This window comes from Podarcis raffonei, chromosome Z (assembly GCF_027172205.1).
Source record: "Podarcis raffonei isolate rPodRaf1 chromosome Z, rPodRaf1.pri, whole genome shotgun sequence".
NCBI lineage: Eukaryota > Metazoa > Chordata > Lepidosauria > Squamata > Lacertidae > Podarcis > Podarcis raffonei.
Window position 1 is genome coordinate 29,435,608 of NC_070621.1, and position 21,304 is coordinate 29,456,911.

Genomic DNA, 21,304 nt, shown 5'->3' on the forward strand with positions numbered 1-21,304 from the left:
CAATTACCAGTTAGGCTTAGGATTTAAATAAGTAATATGAGGATTTATTATATAGAAAGACTGAGGTTAAATGATTAAGTTAAGATTTTAAGAACTTTGATTTGGAAAACCGTTAAAATGATATCCATTGAAATTCAACTGGGGGATACGAGGGAGTCACTTAGCAATGTTAAGAAGATCAGTTTTAATAAGGATATGATTTATGTTTGTCTGTTTATGTCTGTTAGTGTGTTTTTTAATTTTGTGAAAATTAATTGAAAAAAATGAAAAAAAGAACACACAAAACCTTTTATAGCATTTACCTTAGGTGCTGCTGCCAGTTGCGGCTCAGCCTCTTGTTTTGCTCTGGCAGCCACTTTCTGCAAGGGAAGAACAGACATGGGTAAGAAACACCATGAAAGGAACACAGTTGTCCTAGTTCTTCAGGTTATTCTAACAGGCTCAAAATGCCTGTGGCTTTCACTTCCAAAACAACAACAACCAAGTTTCAACCTCCTTGGTTTCAAATATATGATTGCACGTTGGTGGTGTCTTGTAAAATCTCAGAAGCCAGTGATGGGTTTAGGAATATTTTTCTTATCAGTGGCCACAAACCGTTTTTTGCCTCTCCTTTAACTAGCAGAAGCAGAATAAAGTATTTTAAACAAGCAACATTCAATTTTGCATGTGTAATATAAAGCTTGGAATCCAGACTCGCAAAGGGCTCCAGAGACAGTGCAAGACCTTCCCAGAGCCCAGAAAGCAAGTCTACGAGCTTTTAAGCTCTCCACCTTGTGTGTGTTTGATTTGTGATATCAGCTGGCTCGTGGCCAAGCGTGCAAAGCTGTGGTTGTGCAAATTAAATGCGTGCAACCAAATTTATTGTAATGTATGATGTTGGTCTGTTGTTTTTGTTTTGCTTTGGTTCTTGTCTGTTTTTTGTAAGTTTTGGCGGTTTTAAATTTGGAGCTTTAAGTACATTATGTTGGTATGGGAAATTGTCGTGTGATGGGCCAATGGCCGTAATAAAGTTCAATACAATACAATAGTAAATGCGTGCAATCTGCTATCCAACTGTACATTTTCCTGCTGTGGTTCTGTCTCCCTGGCGCCACTAGAGGGTGTCAGGAAGCACACAGAACAGTGACATCAGCTGAAGTGAGCATTGTGAAGGGAGTGATATCAGCCCTGTATTCTTTATGAAGCATGTTTCTGACTGAGGGACACCTGTTGAGTTGGCTGAGGTGAGTTTTGAAGCAAAAGAACTGCAAGTTCACAGCTTATATTCTTAACCATACTTTGCATTTGCTCTCATGAGACACCCTATGAGGAATAGCTCTTTGCTTTGTAGATGCCATTTATGCAGTGGAATAAAATAAAAAGGGAGAGCTACTCACAGCAGCTATTCTCATCGATCTTCTTAGTGGCTGCAGAAAAGAAAATAATTTGCTAAAAAAAAAACTTTCACAGAAATATAATATAGAAAATTAAAGCTTCCATAGGTTTGGGCTTTACTATAGTGCAGAGGGCAAAGGTTACAATATAGCACTAACTGCATGCTGAGTCTGTGGACTGGTTCACATATAATTATTTTAGTCGAATGTACTATGGTTTGCTGAATGAAGATCCCCTTTTTGTATGCCATAATGCAAAACCTGTTTTCCAATATGCATGAATCAGAAAACTGTGGTTTAATCTCCGACTACAAATCAGCTCATGAAACCAGGAAACTTAACGAACCTCGTAATTTTTATGTTACAGTTGTGAAAGAAGAGCACATGGATACAGTGCTAAATCTCAGTCCAATTACACATAGTTTACTGGACTGAGACTGCTATATGAGAAATAAATCATTTACCTGGTGCAGATGTAATCAATGGGAAGCAGTGATTTCCCAGAATGAGAATAAGCTGCAGCAAGCTTCGGGCCTACACATATAGACATTCTTCTGTCCCTTACATCTGTGAGTAGTAACTGATTTTGACTTAAAACTAACCACAATTCTTTGTGACATCTGAGCTCAGTATTTAAACTATAGTTTGGGAATGAATGAATTATCCTGTATTTACACTCTGCAACATATTCCAATAACCATGCACAATGGCATGGTAGATGTCGCTCTAGCCCAAGGGTCAGCCAACTATGGTCTGGGGGCTGGATGCAGCCCAGCAAGCTCATGAATCCGGCCCGTAGACCCTGCCGCCCGCTCAGTCAGTCCTTGCTGAGCTAAACTTGTGCGGCGTTTCCTTGAAAATAAACCGTGGACTCTTCACCACTTGGGGACTGACTTCCACAACACTGCACGGTTCATACTGGCTGCAGGCAGCTTTTGCAGCCAATCCGAAGCCTCGCCGCCTGCGCACTGAGATAAAGCTGGTGTGGCCATGGACGCAGAGGCTGTTGGGCAGGCGGTGGGTCTGGGCCGCACCGTGAGCATCGTGATGGGCACATCACAGGGTTTCAGCCAGAGCTTGGTGTGCCTGCTGGCCCCGTGCCTGGCTTGCTGCTGGTGGTGCACTGGACGGCTGTGCTGGAGCAGATGGAGGGCAAGCTGCGCATCGCCTTTCCGGCGCTCTGCATGTGCAGCCTGCCCGCTGACCTGGACGATTGGCCACAGTGTGTGGTCACGCCGCCTGGGAGCTCTGCGGGGACGGGCTGATGGAGTGGCTGCTGCTCGTCAACAACGCCAGTGAGCGGGCAGCTCCGAGACACGCTCCTGAGCATGTGCAGAGTGCGTTCCTCTTCCAGGTCCAGAGGCAGCTGTGGGACCGGCTTGCAGAGTATTTATATTTTAAAAAATATAGTCCGGCCCCCCACAAGGTCTGAGGGACAGTGGACCGGCCCCCTGCTGAAAAAGTTTGGTGACCCCTGCTGTAGCCTAATTCTCTATTTCTATTTTGCTGAAGAGCAGTGAAAAGGGCTGAGAAAAGGCAGCAACGGACTACAGCAGTGGGCTTTCACAAGTAGCTCCCCCTTGTGGAGTACCGCCCACTCCAGACTCCATGGCTGCTAAATATTGCTGGGGAAATTGGTGTGAAAGTCTAGTCCCACATTAACCCCACTCCTGTGTATCACCTATATAAAACTAAAAAGGGGAAATCTGTGTCACAATGTCAAGCTTTTGGAAGAGGCCCTTGAGAAGAGGCTCAGATATAAAATAAGAGGGTGTGAATTTTTTATAACCATATGGTATTAAAAAAACATACCTGCATTGCCTCGTCTTCTGTACTGATCTATTTTCAAAAACAAACACTTGTTTTCATTTTATTTTAATAAAAAGCAGAAGACTTTGGGACTAGTCATATTCTCAAAACTATAATGACCTCTTAGACACGGAGCTGATAGCCTGTCTTTGAGTGTTTAGTCCAAAAGTAACAAGCCATGCCAGCTCCAATTTAGTCTGCACACAGTATGAAAAAATAGAAAAAAGGAGACACAAGACCAGAATCAATCAGACTTGTGGCAAATCTGATCACAGATACAACCCACCCCACTTATTCTGCCATTTAGTCAGGCAGGCTAGACTTCTCTATCCCTTCCTGCGAGCGTGGGCGGCAGAAGCAACAACAAGAACAACAATTCCTGTCCTTATTAGATACTGCACGAACCAAATCAATAAAACAGATCTGTTGCTTTCCCTCGCAACTGCATTTCAGACGCAGGTCAGGTCTTCCCTGTTCTCAGATCATCTCAAACTCCGGGACTACAGTTCCCACAATACATCGGGAAGCAGATTTTTCTTTCTGCACGTCATTACGTCAAATGCGTCCCAGCCTTTTATTCTTTTTTTTAAAAAATAGGAGAATTCCCGCCAAATTACCTGCAAGAAGGTTGTGGCGAGCTTTTTGCAAGGGCACATTCAGCGTTATCTCGCGCTCGACGCAGCAGAGACAAGCTCCAGAGAGGCACAAACGTGTTTGCAAAACTGGCGCTAATGTTTTACATATGCAGGCAAAGCGTCGCCCGAATGACAGTCCCCTGCAAACTACAAGCCACCCCGCTCACAGCTCTATACAGTATCTATATCATAGCTGTCAACTTTTCCCTTTTCTTGCGAGGAATCCTATTTGGAATAAGGGAATTTCCCTTACAAAAAGGAAAACGTTGACATCTATGATCTATATACCTAATTGCACAAATGAATCAAAATACAAGCGGCTTAACTAGCTACTGATGTTTTAAGCGCCTTTCTGCACAGAAACAGCGCCGCCTAATGGCTCCCAATCACCACTGCACAACCATCTGGTATAATATGACAAGAAGTTGGAAGAAGTTCCCTGAAAGTTACCCAACGAAAGCGGGCTGGCTATATGCGCGTGAACTTGCGAGGTTGTTAGCAGAAGAACAGCAACATGGCTGCCCAGACACCTTTTTTCTGCAAAGAGTGGCGGTCGGGGGCTGGGGAGAAAGGGTGCGTGCGGGGATAAGAAGCTGGGTGTCCCTGCGGCAAAGATCTGCTCGAGAACGATGAAGAAGACAAAAGAGAGGGTAGTTGGGAGAGAATGTGCCTTATTCAAAAAACTATCCAATTGCTAAGCTGCTACGAAGTTTTCTTTTTTCATTTAAACTAATAATTAGCCCTTATATTTCTCTTCCTTGGACAGACATCACTGAAGTTCTGTAGTTGCTCCAGCAGGTGTCTCTGTTTAGTTGCAGAATAATGAATGCTTCATGCACATGCAAAGTCACAAATACTCCTTTCAACCCCTTCAGATATTTGATATTGTGTTTTTTAAAAAATAAATACATGTGCAACATCATTTCCAGCCCTTCTTTCACTATCTAAATAGCCAACACACTGTTTCTTCTATTGATCAACAGGATCACAAGATAATTCTTTTCTACAACTGCATGCACATGAGCTGCAGTGACAGCCCGTGCCCCTGCTCCAACAAAAATCACCCACCTATAGTGCAAATATTCATGCAATGAAAGTCAGCTGAAAAACATACCTGTCCAAAGGATCTGAATGGCTTTGAAAGCTAAAGGGGTGCTTCACCACAGCATATAAGGCAGTCAAGTACAGGAACACACAAGGCTTCTATCTGCTTTTCCAACAAACAGAATGCAGTAAATTCCAATGAGTGTACAATTTGTGAAATCTCTCCCATTTTTGCAGCAGACAGATTGCTCCGTATAGTTAAAGCTATGGTTTTTCCAGTAGTGATGTATGGAAGTGAGAGCTGGACCATAAAGAAGGCTGATCGCCAAAGAATTGATGCTTTTGAATTATGGTGCTGGAGGAGACTCTTGAGAGTCCCATGGACTGCAAGAAGATCAAACCCCTCCATTCTGTAGGAAATCAGCCCTGAGTGCTCCCTGGAAGGACAAATCCTGAAGCTGAGACTCCAAGACTTTGGCCACCTCATGAGAAGAGAAGACTCCCTGGAAAAGACCCTGATGTTGGGAAAGATGGGGGGCACAAAGAGAAGGGGACGACAGAGGACAAGATGGTTGGACAGTGTTCTCGAAGCTATGAACATGAGTTTGACCAAGCTGCAGGAGGCAGTGGAAGACAGGAGTGCCTGGCATGCTCTGGTCCATGGGGTCACAAAGAGTTGGACACGACTAAACGACTAAACAACAACAACAGATTGCTCAAATGGCCTGAATAGTGATAGTAATTGCACATATGATGTCCTGTATGCAACGGAAGTGGGAGAGCCAGTGTCCTGTGTTGGACCTTATAAGACCCAGGAGACCAGGGTTCAAATCCCTGCTGAGCCATGAAACTCACTGGGTGATGAGCCAGTTACTCACTCCTTGCCTAACTTCAGGGCCTTGCAGAGCCAGGCAGAGGCCCGGGCCAGGTAGATAATGTGCCCTCCTTTTTTTTTTACCCTGGGGATAACTGAAGTCTTATAAATAAGTATATAAATAATTTTCACAAAAGTTATGCTGACAAATAATTTTATTTCAAGGCTTGAACCTTATCTGCATATAAAGACAAAATGGAAAATATAGATATACAATAATGCTTTTTAAAAATACATAGGGAAAAGGATTATTTTAAGGATTTACATTTAAAAATGCTTTCCTAGCTTTCTTTTCTGCAAATTCTTGAATTACGCAGGAAAAATCAAGCAACTTCGCCTTATCGTGGTTTATGTTTATCATTGCTAAACCATTTAGGTGTTCTTGAGCCATTGTTGATCGAAAGAAAGACTTAATTCGTTTTAATATATTGAAACTTCTCTACAGGCCACTGTAGCTGGTAATGATAAGAAAATGCGTAATGCAATTAGAAGATTTGGAAAAATGTTTTCCAAATTCAAGTTTAGTATTTGATCGGCAATTTCTTTCGGTGACGGAGAATTAAGTTTGAAATTCATATCGAAAGTTTGTTTAAGGAGGAGCACTTCACTCTGAATTTCATCACGGGAAATATGGTTCGAGTATCACAAGTGAAACCGAGTGCATTTTTGTATCAGTTCGTCATTACTGAAGTATTGTAACTTCCACAAAAAATCGAAAAGTTCACATATTTCCCTAACAGCAGAAAATTGCCGTGTCAGTCCAACAATAACAAAGTCAATTATTTTGAAGAATACATTCACTCTGAAGTCTTTCTCAGCATCCTCTTGAGTTAGACATCCCCTGCGAGTAATAAAAGTATCTGAAACACCTATTTTGACTGATACATGTTGACATTCTTGAAGTATGTTATTCCATTTCTCTCTAAAATTCAAAATGTCTGTACGCAGTTGATCTATGTTGTCCCTTTCAACATCCAATGTGGCATTGCGTGATTCTATTACCAAGTTTACCTCATGTATCATTGTGAGAAGTTTGCTCCAAATACTTGACATTACAACATATTCAAAAGTGTTCAAGTATTTTTTTATTCCCCAAAGATCAGCTTTACATTCTGCAGTTAATTTTTTTAATTCACTGATCTCAGATACTGCAGTTTGAATACCATCAAAATGGTTTGCAATTGGTTTTACACTACCAATTCTTGCTGACCATCTTGTTTTTGAGACTGAATGAAGTGAGGCAGGAACATTTTTCTTCAGTACCTCCCAACATGAAGGGCTTGCACTGAAGACATTGAACATTTTCTGAATGGTTCCAAAGAAGGTAATAGCTTTGTTACAGGCTTCAGCTCAATCGGTACCAATGAGATTCAGAATATGATTGGCACAACTAGAGAAAATACAGTTCTCATTCTTTCCATTTAGGATAGCCTGTACACCTGCGTACTTTCCAGCCATGTTAGACCTATTGTCATATGCTTGACCCACACAGTCTTGAAAGTTCAAATTGAGCCTCTCTAAGACGTCTAATATTTCAGTGGCAATTTCTTCTCCAGTCTTTATGGAAAATTCATGAAAACCAAGAAAGCACTCTTCAGTTACAAAACTTTTAGCTTCCCTCCTCACATATCTGATGATGAATGATAACTGTTCTTGATGAGAGCAATCAGGGGTTGCATCAACTGCAATCGCAAAATACTTAGCTTCTTGTATTTCTTGAATGATACTCCTCTGGACGAATGAGCCACAAATTTCAATAAACTCATTTTGAATTCTATTTGATAGGTAGTGTACTTGGAGTTTTACACCATTCTCCTGTGCATTTCGTACTTCTGCAACATGTTTCGCTAATAATGAATCGTATTTACTATTAATCGTATTTACTATTACTATTAACTAAACCCAAAAAGTTACCATTATGACTATCACCAAGTCGTTCAGAAGAACCAAGGAAAGGGAGACCTTTCTCTGATAAAAACAGGATAATGTTGAGGGTGCGTTGAAGTATTTTCTTCCAGCCTTGAGCTGGTCAAAAACATAATTGTCAACTGCAGAACCACACAGAGCAGCTCTACTTGACATTTCCCACACAATATAGTTTTCTTTATGTAAGTTAGAATTTTCATGGCTAGGAATGTGATCCTTTAATTTTCTCCATTCTTTCTCTGTACTCCATCCTGGATGATCTGTTAATGCACTCACATTAGTCGTAACTCACCCCTTAGAGAACAAAAAACAAGGTACACAATAGAGCGATTGCTTAACTTGGCTCCAACACAACCAGTCTCGTTTATGTTTTTCGCCATTTTTCATTATTACAGTAAAAAGACGACTTGGAAATGAATTATTGTCCTTATCACTCGGAACATTCATTGGTACCTCAAAGTCCTGAACTTTTAAAAGTCTCTCAGTATCATTTCTATCCCTCTTATTAATTAATCCAATATCGATTTGTGGCTGTGAGGCAGGGATTATTTCAACTGAAGATTCTGTATTATTATCTTCAGATTGTTGAGGAGGTGCTTGTAGTTCCACAGCTCGCTCTGTTGATTGATCGCCAGTTTCTTCAACAGCATTAACCTCTATAACAGAAGGTCCTGATTCAGCAAGATGATTAACAGGGTTGACTTGTTGTTGACTTCTGACTACGAATGCAGTAATAGATTTTGATTGTTTTACAGCTTCATCTTGTTGTTTAGCGCGTTTTCTCTTTGATGCACCACTTTCAAACTTCCTCCCTGTGGTACTCATGTCTACGCTGTATGGAACTGATCTGTAAAAATATATATATAACGTATTTTTTAATAGTGTCTTATAATTTTAAATACATTTTACAATAAATACATTATTCATTTTAAAATGTATTATACAATTTTTAATAGTTCAATAATGTATTTAAAAATCTATTTTTAAGTAGACAAATTTGACTATTAATTATAATTAAATTATAATTAAAACTTCTCCGTCTTCTTATTCTACTCTTAAAAAAGATGTACGCTTGTGAGAAAGCCACTATTGCTCATAAGCCACTATTTCTTTAAAAAACATGGTTTCCACCAAATTTTATCCTCATTGAGCTATATGTACTCCTTGGTTGTAAGTAATATTCCTGGCCTAGTCAACAAACTTTTAAACAAATGGCCACATCTTCATCAATTTTTCATCATTTTCAAAATAAATTTAGCGATAAGAAAGCCAAAACACTTATCTTTAAGGTACGTGTGGTTTTAATTTTTGGCAAAAAAGATTTCAAACAAAAACTCACCAACTTTTAACAGCATGAAAAACATGGTCCACCATCACATTTGCGGCACGCTGGCTGCTGGAGCCTTGGTCGCCTCCACCCACCTGGCGCCCATTCCGTGCTCCTCTGCGGAGCCAATCGCAGGCCCCGCCCCGGACGCCAGGGAAGCTTTTTTCTCTCACTGCCAGCAATGGCCCCAGGGAATCCACCCACCGCCGCCACTGCCTTTGCACCTCTGCGTTCGCCCCAGTGCATCCCCTGCGATTGTGAATATGCTGACTGAGGCCCCCTTTGGAATCGGAGGCCCGGGCCAAGTGGCCCATATGGCCCCCCTCCATCTGGGCCTGCCTAACCTACCTCACAAGGTAATTGTCAGGATAAAATGGAGAGGTGGAGACCTGTATATATGCCACCCTGAACTCATTGAAGGAAAGCTGGTATATAAATGTAGTACAGTGGTACCTCGGGTTAAGTACTTAATTCGTTCCAGATGTCTGTTCTTAACCTGAAACTGTTCTTAACCTGAAGCACCACTTTAGCTAATGGGGCCTCCTGCTGCCGCCGCGCCGCCAGAGCATGATTTCTGTTCTCATCCTGAAGCAAAGTTCTTAACCTGAAGCACTATTTCTGGGTTAGCGGAGTCTGTAACCTGAAGCATATGTAACCTGAAGCGTATGTAACCTGAGGTACCACTGTAACTAAAGAAGTAGTTGTGAAAGCCAACAGGTCCATACCACCAATGCATTTAAGGCTTACACAATAGAGGGTGGGAGAGACAGTGTGAGCTGGCCACATGCTGCACACTGCTTTAGCATTGCTTGCAACAAAAACTCTGAAGAACAGCTGCTACTTGTTGCTAGGAATGGAGGAGAAATTTGTTGGGATTTTTCTTCTACGTGCAGCTTCAGACGAAGTCAATTAAGAGTTGGGCGAAAGCCAAGGATGACTGAGCAGAAACGGTTAATTCTGCCTAGAGATATGAGGCCTTAGATACAGCTCTACCATTGGTTGAGGTCTCACACAGGCATGATGACTTATGACCTAACTGACTGGAAAAGGTTGTTGGTCAGTGTGGAGTCTGAGAGTCGTTTGGATCTGTTTTCTGTTTTTGTATATAGTAACTTGTAGAGTCTGCTGTAAATAATAAACACCTCTAAGTAAACACCTCTAAGTAAACAAGTTACTGGTAGCAACGTCTGGTTCCTTGCTTCGTCCATCCTGCCTGCAGCTGATTGCTTTCTAGAACTCTGCATATGCTCTGCTAAGGTCTGGCTAAGGTCCTGCAACAGGTCAAAGTTGCAAAACTCCAATAAGATTAGATTCTGGGCACATTTAAGGATGAATCTATCATATTCTCATTTTCCAAAACAACATCACTGAAACCTGGTGGGATAAGTCCCACGATTGGAATGTAATAATGGAGGGATACAATCTATTTCAGAGAAACAGACCAGACAAGAAAGGAGGAGGAGTGGTGTTATATGTCAGGGATGTGTATACCTGTGAAGAGATCCAAGATTTAGAACCTCAAAGCCAAAGTGAGAGCATTTGGGTCAAAATTAAGGGAGAGAAGAATAACAGTGACCTCATTGTGGGAGTTTACTATAGATCCCCAAGCCAAACGGAGGACATAGATGATGCCTTCCTGGAACAGATGGCCAAGCATGCAAAAGGAAGGGAGATAGTAGTAATGGGGGACTTCAATTACCCGGATATTTGTTGGATGTCAAACTCAGCCAAGAGCATAAGGTCAAACAGATTCCTCACTGGCCTTGCAGACAACTTCATTGTCCAGAAAGTGGGAGAAGCTACAAGGGGAACAGCCATTTTAGATCTGGTCCTAACCAATGTTGATGACCTGGTTAGTGGGGTAGAAGTGGAAGGATCATTAGGCACGAGTGATCATGCTCTTCTGAAGTTTACTATACAGCGGAAAGGAGCAGCCAAGCATACTAGGACTCAATTTCTCGACTTTAAGAAAGCCGACTTCATAAAACTTAGGGAAGTGCTGGGTGAGATCCCATGGACAGTAATACTAAAAGGAAAGGGAGTTCATGATGGCTGGGAGTTTGTTAAGAGGGAGATAGTAAAAGCACAACTTCAGGCAATACCAATGAGACGGAAACATGGAAGGTGCCTAAAGAAGCCAGGGTGGCTATCTAAAGAACTTTTAACTGAGTTAAGATTAAAAAAGGATGTGTACAAAAAATGGAAAAGGGGGGAAACCACCAAAGAGGAATTCAAACAAATAGCCAGCACGTGTAGACACAAAGTCAGAAAAGCTAAAGCACAGAATGAACTCAGGCTTGCTAGAGAGGTTAAAAGCAACAAAAAAGGCTTTTATGGGTATGTTCGTAGCAAAAGGAAGAACAAAGAAACAGTGGGGTCACTCAGAGGAGAAGATGGTGAAATGCAAACAGGGGACACAGAAAGGGCTGAACTCCTCAATGCCTTCTTTGCCTCAGTCTTCTCCGATAAAGAAAACAATGCCCGACCTGAAGAATTTGGAGCAAATGATTCAGCAGAGGAAACACAGCCCAGAATAACTAAGGAGATAGTACAAGAATACTTGGCTAGTCTAGATGTATTCAAGTCTCCAGGGCCAGATGAACTGCATCCAAGAGTATTAAAAGAACTGGCAGATGTGATTTCAGAACCACTGGCAGTCATCTTTGAGAATTCCTGGAGAACAGGCGAAGTCCCGGCAGACTGGAGGAGGGCAAATGTTGTCCCTATTTTCAAAAAGGGGAAAAGAGAGGACCCAAATAATTACCGCCCAGTCAGTCTGACATCAATACCAGGGAAGATTCTGGAGCAGATCATTAAGCAAACAGTCTGTGAGCACCTGGAAAGGAATGCTGTGATCACCAATAGTCAGCATGGATTTCTGAAAAATAAGTCATGTCAGACTAACCTGATCTCGTTTTTTGACAGAATTACAAGCCTGGTAGATGAAGGGAACGCAGTGGATGTAGCCTACCTTGATTTCAGCAAGGCATTTGACAAGGTGCCCCATGATATTCTTGTAAAGAAGCTGGTAAAATGCGGTCTTGACTATGCTACCACTCAGTGGATTTGTAACTGGCTGACTGACCGAACCCAAAGGGTGCTCATCAATGGTTCCTCTTCATCCTGGAGAAGAGTGACTAGTGGGGTGCCACAGGGTTCAGTCTTGGGCCCGGTCTTATTCAACATCTTTATCAACGACTTGGATGATGGACTCAAGGGCATCCTGATCAAATTTGCAGATGACACCAAACTGGGAGGGGTGGCTAACACCCCAGAGGACAGGAACACACTTCAAAACGACCTTGACAGATTAGAGAACTGGGCCAAAACAAACAAGATGAATTTTAACAGGGAGAAATGTAAAGTATTGCACTTGGGCAAAAAAAATGAGAGGCACAAATACAAGATGGGTGACACCTGGCTTGAGAGCACTACATGTGAAAAGGATCTAGGAGTCTTGGTTGACCACAAACTTGACATGAGCCAACAGTGTGACGCGGCAGCTAAAAAAGCCAATGCAATTCTGGGCTGCATCAATAGGAGTATAGCATCTAGATCAAGGGAAGTAATAGTGCCACTGTATTCTGCTCTGGTCAGACCTCACCTGGAGTACTGTGTCCAGTTCTGGGCACCACAGTTCAAGAAGGACATTGACAAACTGGAACGTGTCCAGAGGAGGGCAACCAAAATGGTCAAAGGCCTGGAAACGATGCCTTATGAGGAACGGCTAAGGGAGCTCGGCATGTTTAGCCTGGAGAAGAGGAGGTTAAGGGGTGATATGATAGCCATGTTCAAATATATAAAAGGATGTCACATAGAGGAGGGAGAAAGGTTGTTTTCTGCTGCTCCAGAGAAGCGGACACGGAGCAATGGATCCAAACTACAAGAAAGAAGATTCCACCTAAACATTAGGAAGAACTTCCTGACAGTAAGAGCTGTTCGACAGTGGAATTTGCTGCCAAGGAGTGTGGTGGAGTCTCCTTCTTTGGAGGTCTTTAAGCAGAGGCTTGACAACCATATGTCAGGAGTGCTCTGATGGTGTTTCCTGCTTGGCAGGGGGTTGGACTCGATGGCCCTTGTGGTCTCTTCCAACTCTATGATTCTATGATTCTATGATTCTATGATTCTATGAAAACTAAAATACAGTCTTCCTTGAAAATTCTCACTTCTTTGAATTCTATGTTGCTCAGCCAAACAATGTCTGCAAAAATGCACGGATTGGGGAAAATTTGGTATAAAAATAAACACGGTGAAAGTAACATACAAAACTGCATTAAATTAGGACAAATCGCTTGCAAAAATATGTACAATAGTCATAACTGCATACAAAAATGTGTTTAATAGAAAAAAAATTGCACTAAAATGTTGAAGAACGTTTTGGTGTGGAGGGCACAAACCAACCACATCAGCTTACAACCAAGCCTGACCTGTACCCAATGCATAGTATCACCGTCCAAGCCAGCATTAACATTTGTAGAATCACTTCCAATGGCCTGCAGGCTTTTATCAATGCCCTTCTTTAGGAAATCTGCAAGTTGAATAGCAATAACTTTGGCTGGTTTGTCTTTCTTTGAGCCTTTTTCTGGAGTGAAATGGTAAAGATACCTTCCACCTGGCACACTGCACACAGAATAATGCTTCCCTGTGATGGTGATGTGGAGCTGCTTATCTGAATTGTCTGCTTTCAGCATAAATTTAGTTGTATCTTCACAGCCGTCAAAGAAGATGCAGTCAATATCAGCCTTCTGAAAAAGACCATCAAATTCCCAATCCAGAGATATCATAACTTTTTATTGGACCCTCTTGACTTTATTGTGATCAGCGACAAGTCTCTGGTCTTCTCCAGTGATCAAGCCAGCATCCATAAAGGCAGCAGTGGTGATGGCAGCTGTAGCACGCAGGCCAACTCCATATCCGATGCTCTGCATAGCAACATTGTGTATTTCTGATGTTTTGTACTCTTTTTATTAGAAGTGGAAGGCTTTCTTAATGTCAATGCATAACTTCCATAATTTCCATCTTGGGCATTAGCTATTTGTTCTACACGTTCAACAGCAGATAATATTATTTCATTTGATTGTAGTGAAAGATGCTTAACTAGATATGCTTTGGTAGATTTGTGCGCTTCATCAATAAAAGTGTTCAAGGACACTTCGAGATAACCTGGTATGTTTGCAGGAGTCTGGACAACATTAGCCATTTAATTTATTCTGATTTATTTGTGTGTAGATTAGGCAGTGTTCCATCAAAGCAAGTGTCATCTCACACCTTTCAGTGCGTTTTCCTACCACTTTCCTTATTGTAAAGCTTCTGATCTTTCAGGGAAGAGGACTTATTTTGCACAAGATTTTCTAATCAACTGTGATTGTACAACCTGAATTTGCCAGTATAAAAGTTAATTCCACTCAAAAATGGCAGCTATCTGGCAGCAACCCTCAATCATAGAATCATAGAGTTGGAAGAGACCACAAGGGCCATCGAGTCCAACCCCCTGCCAAGCAGGAAACACCATCAGAGCACTCCTGACATATGGTTGTCAAGCCTCTGCTTAAAGACCTCCAAAGAAGGAGACTCCACCACACTCCTTGGCAGCAAATTCCACTGTCAAACAGCTCTTACTGTCAGGAAGTTCTTCTTAATGTTTAGGTGGAATCTTCTTTCTTGTTGTTTGGATCCATTGCTCCGTGTCCGCTTCTCTGGAGCAGCAGAAAACAACCTTTCTCCCTCCTCTATGTGACATCCTTTTATATCCTCCCTAAGAATTTCTCTCTAGATAAGGCATCTGCTTTCCGCTTGGAAGCCATTTCAGTCTTTGCTATAATCAACCCATTTATTACTGGCTTCCATCTTTTTTTATGCAATGAGTAACTTTACTTTCCATTTAAGAATATTTTATATATAATGAATATATTACAAGAAGCATCCAAATGCTAATAATAAAAAAATGCACAGCATTGCCATAATTATTAGCAATAGGTCACCCATGAAAAAGATGAATTGCATGTGAGGGGTAATTAGGGAAGGGATTAAGCTGCCAATATCATAGCACTTTTATACAAACATATCATACAACTACACTTGAAATACTGTGTACATTTCTTGGGCACCACATCTCAATATTGTAGAGATATTGTAGAGCTGGGAAAGGTGGAAAAGGGGGCACAGCAAAATGATCAAGGGCTGGCATAACTGCTATGAAAGGGGCTATTTGGGGCTAGTTTGCAGGGGGGGGTGATAAGCAGGGAGGCATGACAGAGGTGACACAATGACGCACGGTGCAGAGAAAGTGGGCAGGGGAGAAATTTTCCTCCCTCATAATATTAGAACCCTGCGCCAATGAAGTTGAATTGTGGGAGATCCAGGTCAGGCAAAAGGAAATACTTCATACAGCACATAGTTAAACTCTGACATTTGTTACTGCAAGGTGTGTGATGGTCACTGACCTAAAATGAATTGAAAGGGAGTTTAGACAGATTCACGGCCTAGGACCCTCGTACCTAAGGGACCGCCTCTCCCGATATGCCCCACGGAGGACCTTAAAGTCCATAAATAGCAACACCCTAGTGGTCCCGGGCCCTAAGGAAGTTAGATTAGCCTCAACCAGAGCCAGGGCCTTTTCGACACAGGCTCCGGCCTGGTGGAACGCTCTGCCTCATGAGACCAGGGCCCTGCAGGATCTGATTTCTTTCCGCAGGGCCTGTAAGACAGAGTTGTTCTGCCTGGCCTTTGGCTTGGAGCCAATTTGATTCCCTTCCCTCTTTCTTTTTCCTTTCTCCTCCTGTGAAGAGGCTGCATTTTAATATTTTAATGTTTCAATATTTTAATTGTTGTATTTTAATCTTGTTTTTAAGTTGTATTCATTCAACTTGTTTTTATTATTGCTTGTTAACCGCCCTGAGCCCGGCCTTGGCTGGGGAGGGTGGGGTATAAATAAAAATTATTATTATTATTATTATTATTATTATTATTATTATTATTATTAGGCTGTCAAAAATCTGCTAGTCATGGTGGCTATTTATTTGCTGCATCAAGGATTAGAAGCACCATCAAGGGTCAGAGGCAGGATGAGGGCAGCTGACTTCACATAATGTTTGTGCACTTCCAATCTTCTTCTGGTTGGTCCACTGTGTGAAGCAGGATGCTGACCTAGACAAGCCAGGGCTATCCTAAATATCATCAGGTCTAATAATACCCTGAAAGTTTATGATATTTAGGTTAAAGGCAGCAACGCTTGCCACTGGACAATGAATGTATTGTGCTAAACAAGGCTGGGCTTAGTTTTTAAGAACTGAATTATCTAAAAAATAGTAGCAACATAAATTGGAGGTTTTAAATTTAAACTGGGTTTTAGAATTTCAGTTGTATTAAGTGCCCCCATTAAACCTGATTTATATTCACATAAAGATGCAATATAAGCGTAAGAAAGTCTGCAACTGAATCTATGGCCCTCTGCCAGCTACATCATTAGTGTGCTTTTCCATGTTAAAAAAAAGTGAACCAAGGCAAAAAAAATGTGACGCTTGAGGTCAAGCATTATAAACATAACACGTGGTGATTTATTGTGTAAACTCTGAGTAAGACTTTGTCAACTAAACAGCTTGGAAACTTCCTTCCCTTCTCATGAAGAAACGATGTTCCACCCACTAACAACTAATCCTTGCTTCAGGAAAGTTTTGGGAATTTGAGTCTTTTTGGTGTCGTGTTTGGGGACTGAAATCCTTAATTACACAATTGTTCCCCTAAACTGATATACGGTAAGTTCTGCAGCACATAATGTAGGTGTTGGCCAGAGGTTTTGGATTTCTTCCCTTTCCCTTTTGTTTTGTTTCTGTTCTGCTCCTTTCCTTTTCTTCTTCACTCATATTATTCAATACAAACTTTATCCCAGAGTCAAAGGTACTAAGTGTTTAACTTCAGGGATTGCCAATTCCTAATCTCTTAGCAAGTTATTCCGATTAGGGAAGTGATAAGATGGAGGTTTGGGTGGTTGTACAAATAGAAATTTTAACTATGCTAGGCCAAAAGAGCAGCTGCACTGCAAGGTTCTGATCACTAGCTTTGCAAATCTGGAGCACAGTGACCTTAAGGCAGAACCCACCCGTTCCAAAATGTGCAGGACCAGCCCTGTGTCAACATGTGGCATCTTTGGGCAGCTGATGTAGCCCCAGTATCTGGGGAGGACGCGCTGCTGATGCATCCAGATCCCAGGTTCAAAGCCCAGCATCTCCAGGTTGGGCTGGGGGAAAACCCTGCCTCAAATCCTAGAATGTTCCTGCCTGTCAGTGTAAGCAAGACTGAGCTAAACGGACTAAGGTAAAAAGGGACGTGGTTGGCACTATGGTCTAAACCACTGAGCCTCTTGGGCTTGCCAAGAGGGGTCAGCAAGGCTTACCTTGCCTGAGCTGGTTCACTGCCGCGGAGCCCCCTCTGTGGGCTGGATCGCGGGTGCGTGTGAGAGTGCGTGGCCATGATTTCCGGCATCTGCGTCGATGCAGTTTCCGGTGCTGCAGAAGCGAATCTGTGCACTGCGCCAGTTTAGCGCCAAGCATGGGGACTCACCAAGCAGGTGGCTCGGTTCGGGGGCGTGTGGGCCGGTAAAGCAATCCCTGTGGGCCGCTTGTGGCCCATGGGCCTTAGGTTGCTGACCCCTGGATTGGAAGGTCAGTGGTTTGAATCCCCACAACGGAGTGAGCTCCCGTTGCTCTGTCCCAGCTTCTGCCAACCTAGCAGTTTGAAAGCATACCAACGTGAGTAGATAAATAGGTACTGCTGCGGTGGGAAGCTAAATGGCATTTCCATGCACTCTGGTTTCCATCACAGTCCTCTATGTGCCAGAAATGGTTTAGTCATGCTGGCCACATGACCCAGAAAACTGTCTGTGGACAAACGCCAGCTCCCTTGGCTTGAAAGTAGAGATGAGCGCCACACCCCATAGTCGCCTTTGACTAGACTTAACCGTCCAGGGGTCCTTTACCTTTTACCTTACATGGACTAATGACCTATCTCAAGCCTACTTGGATATCTAAAATGTTGCTGTGTGTGTGTTTTAACTTGTTTTAAGTTTATTCTTAACTTTTTGGACGATTTCAATTGTTGTTTTTAACAGCTTTTTACCAATAATTTTACTGCTCTGTTACTTTTGTAAACTGATTTGAAGGTTAAAAACAAACAAACCATAAAGCAGTATATGCATTTTATGAAATTAAATTAAATTAAATTAATTATGTTATTGAATGAGGCACTTTTAGATATTTTATATTGTATATTGTTTTACATTTTCTGATTGTGATTGTTTTCATCTGTTTTATCTTAAGCCACTCTGAGAACATTAGGAGAGCCTACTGGAAATGGAATAAGAAGGAGAAGGAGAAGGAGAAGGAGAAGGAGAAGGAGGAGGAGGAGGAGGAGGAGGAGGAGGAGGAGGAGAAGAAGAAGAAGAAGAAGAAGAAGAAGAAGAAGAAGAAGAAGAAGAAGAAGAGGCTGATAGTGGAAAGCGAGATGCACGATGTCATATCATTACAGCACCTATTATGAACAAAATGGGGCCACAAAGACAATGATCTATTACAGCCTTTCAGCCTCATCATAGCTCATTGTGCCCTTGGCCAACCATATCTCTTAGCTCAGATACATCCAATAGGGATAATGGAGGTGAACAATCTGTGCTATAAAACACCAAGACCCTGGTTTAAATCTGCCATGAGACACTTTCTCTTTGCTTCAGCTCCTCTTTTGCATCAGGGCAGTAATAATACTCACCCAGCTTTCTAGGCCATTGTAAGTGCTTTTTGATCAGTTTCTTGAGTGCTGCTCTCTGGCCCATCAGGAGTAGACTTGACTTGCAATGGCCTCCACAGTCACTTATGGACTCACTGTTAAAACTGTGTTCATGGAAGACAATCTTACTTGGCTATGAGTGATCGCCAAAGAAGAAGAAAGAAGGTACCAGGAACAGGGCCTTCTTGGTGATGGCTCAACATTTGTTTAATTTCCTCCCACAGGAAATGCACATGACCACATTGTAGTTAAGCCATGCTCTTAAGCCTTTTAAAAATTTTGATACAAACTAGAAAACGCTTGTTTGACTGTCTTTTTTTTTTGCGTTCTCATTTTGTATTGTTATGTCGAGCACTGCCCTGTGTTCTTTGGATGAAAAGTCTGTACAAATTTAATAATAATAATAATAATAATAATAATAATAATAATAATAATACAGCTCTTTTAAAATGAGGTTTAATACTGTTATTTTATAAATCAGAATGTTTTGTTATACAGTACATTTCTTGCACACTGTCTTGCAGGTGTGCCCTTTATTCAGGCATTTTAAAACTATATTTAAACAAAGCATTTGAAACCAAGAGCCAAGCATTATTACCTTAGACCAGCCTTTCTCAACCTTGGTTCCCCAGATGTTGTTGGACTACAACTCCCATCATCGCGGACTGCTGGTCCTGCTAGCTAGGGATGATGGGAGTTGTAGTCTAACGACATATGGGAACCCAAGATTGAAAAAGGTTGCCTTAGACCTAATAATGCGAACTTTCCCGATTGTAAGCGCCCCGAAGCAGGGGCATCTCTTGCGTTAAGTCGGTTTCACGTTGATCGGTGCGATTTTTGAACGCAAGCCATTTCATTTTAACAAATGCCTCGGAGCGGCTTTGAAGGTTCTGGGGCTTGAGGATTGTGGCAGAAAGTGAACAAAATACCTTTACCCCTAAATCAACAGCAACGCGTTCCCCGCCCCCCATGAATGACCCAGGCCCAGCAGATCCGGCGCGGGAAATAAGCGAGCCTTCGCAGTTCTGCTGCGGATTGTATCACCCCTGCAATTTCCCCCACTTCCTTTCGATTCTGCGATACAAACATGCTCTCTCTCTCAGCTTCTTCCGGGGTTTGGATGATCGGCGAGCGGGTCCCATGCGTAGCAATAGCAGCAGCTGCCGCTCGTAGCAGGAGGCGGGGCATTCCGTGTTTCCACACTGCACGGCGCTGCGCCTCTTCGCCTGCGCGCTTTCTCTCTCTCCCCATCCTCCTGCGCTCGCTTTTGGCTGAGACACTGTTCCTGGCCTCCTGCGCTCGTTCTGCCATCGCAAAGAAGCGCCTGCGCCCTTCTTCAGGATGGTGATCGTAGTCTTCATCGCTTCTTCATCAGGTTCCACAGCGGTAAGGAGAAGCCAGCGGCTCCTGCTCCCCTCCCTCGCCCAAAAGCTGTTCTCCTTCCTAACTTTCCCCCACCCCTTTGTACTGAAGGAAAGTTGCAGCTGCAGGCTCCTTCCCTTCCCTCGCTCCCGTTTCCCCCTACAGTACTGCGATCTCTTACATTCAGGGCATTTCCCCATTTTCCTTCCTTATTTCTTTTATTTCCTCTGCTCGCTTACAAAAAATATAGGCTGGGTGGCTTTTGCAAATTGTAGCAAGCAATTTGGGACAATCTTTAGCAGGGTTTATTTTATCTGCCATTTTATGATGGGGTGGGGGGTGGGGCAACCCTATGTATTATCGGCATCTTCAAGGCTGACATGAGCATGATCCTAAGCAATTTTACTCGGAGGCAAGCTCCGTTGTGCTCAGTGCAACTTCCTGCCTTGCAAGTGTGCGTGCAAAGGGCTTGCAGTCTCAGCTTCTCATACTATGAAAGCTGATGCCACAGTAAGGCAACTATCTCTGTGCTTGATTACCTGGTGGGTAATTTCCCACTGAAAACAACTGGATTGATTCATGAGAAAACATGCAGTAGGATTGTTTTTCTCTTCAGTTGCCACAAAACTGGACAGTGCAATCGTTATGTACATGTTTATAGATATCTCAGAAGTAAGTTCCATTAATTTTATTTTGTCTTGCTCCCAGGTAAATGGGTATGCAGCTGCTGTCTACAGCTGCCAAAGCAACACATGGATCCTCTTCTGGAATTTAATTCCCATTGACTTTAATAAGATTTGCTTCCAGTGAAGCATACTTGGATAGTGCTCGTTAGTCTTCAAAGTTCTTTGCAAATACCCTTGAGGAAGGAGTACTCTAATCTGTACTGATTACTTTGCATGCTCCAGTACTGAATCCTAGTATTCAAGACTGCTTCTGCTTGCTTAGGGTGGTCCTTTCAGTCCCCAACATTTAACTTTTTTTTTTATTGTATTGATTTGTCACAGATATATGTACAAACACGTAACCATGTAAGTACTGTACTTGTCTGAGATAACTTGTTTGCAACCTAGCAAGTTTTTCACTAATAACTTTAGGAAAAGCTTAAAAGTGGAGTAAACAGGGTAGACTTCTGCTGCATTTGGTGATTCATGGGTCGCAGCAGCAAGTCATCTTT

General features: G+C 42.4%; 1 protein-coding gene across 2 annotated transcripts in view; it reads left to right on the top strand.

Moving 5' to 3' along the window:
• SH3BGRL (SH3 domain binding glutamate rich protein like) overlaps positions 1-21,304 on the top strand; it is an 83,384-nt gene that overhangs the window by 26,865 nt on the left and 35,215 nt on the right. The window contains exon 1 of one of the 2 annotated variants that reach the window (XM_053374502.1): positions 19,930-20,151. The exons of the other annotated variant lie outside the window; for it this stretch is intronic. Coding sequence (XP_053230477.1) covers positions 20,107-20,151 — 45 coding nt within the window. The 5' untranslated portion in view covers positions 19,930-20,106. Of the gene's footprint in view, positions 1-19,929; positions 20,152-21,304 lie in introns of those variants that run through there. 2 annotated transcript variants of the gene reach the window in all.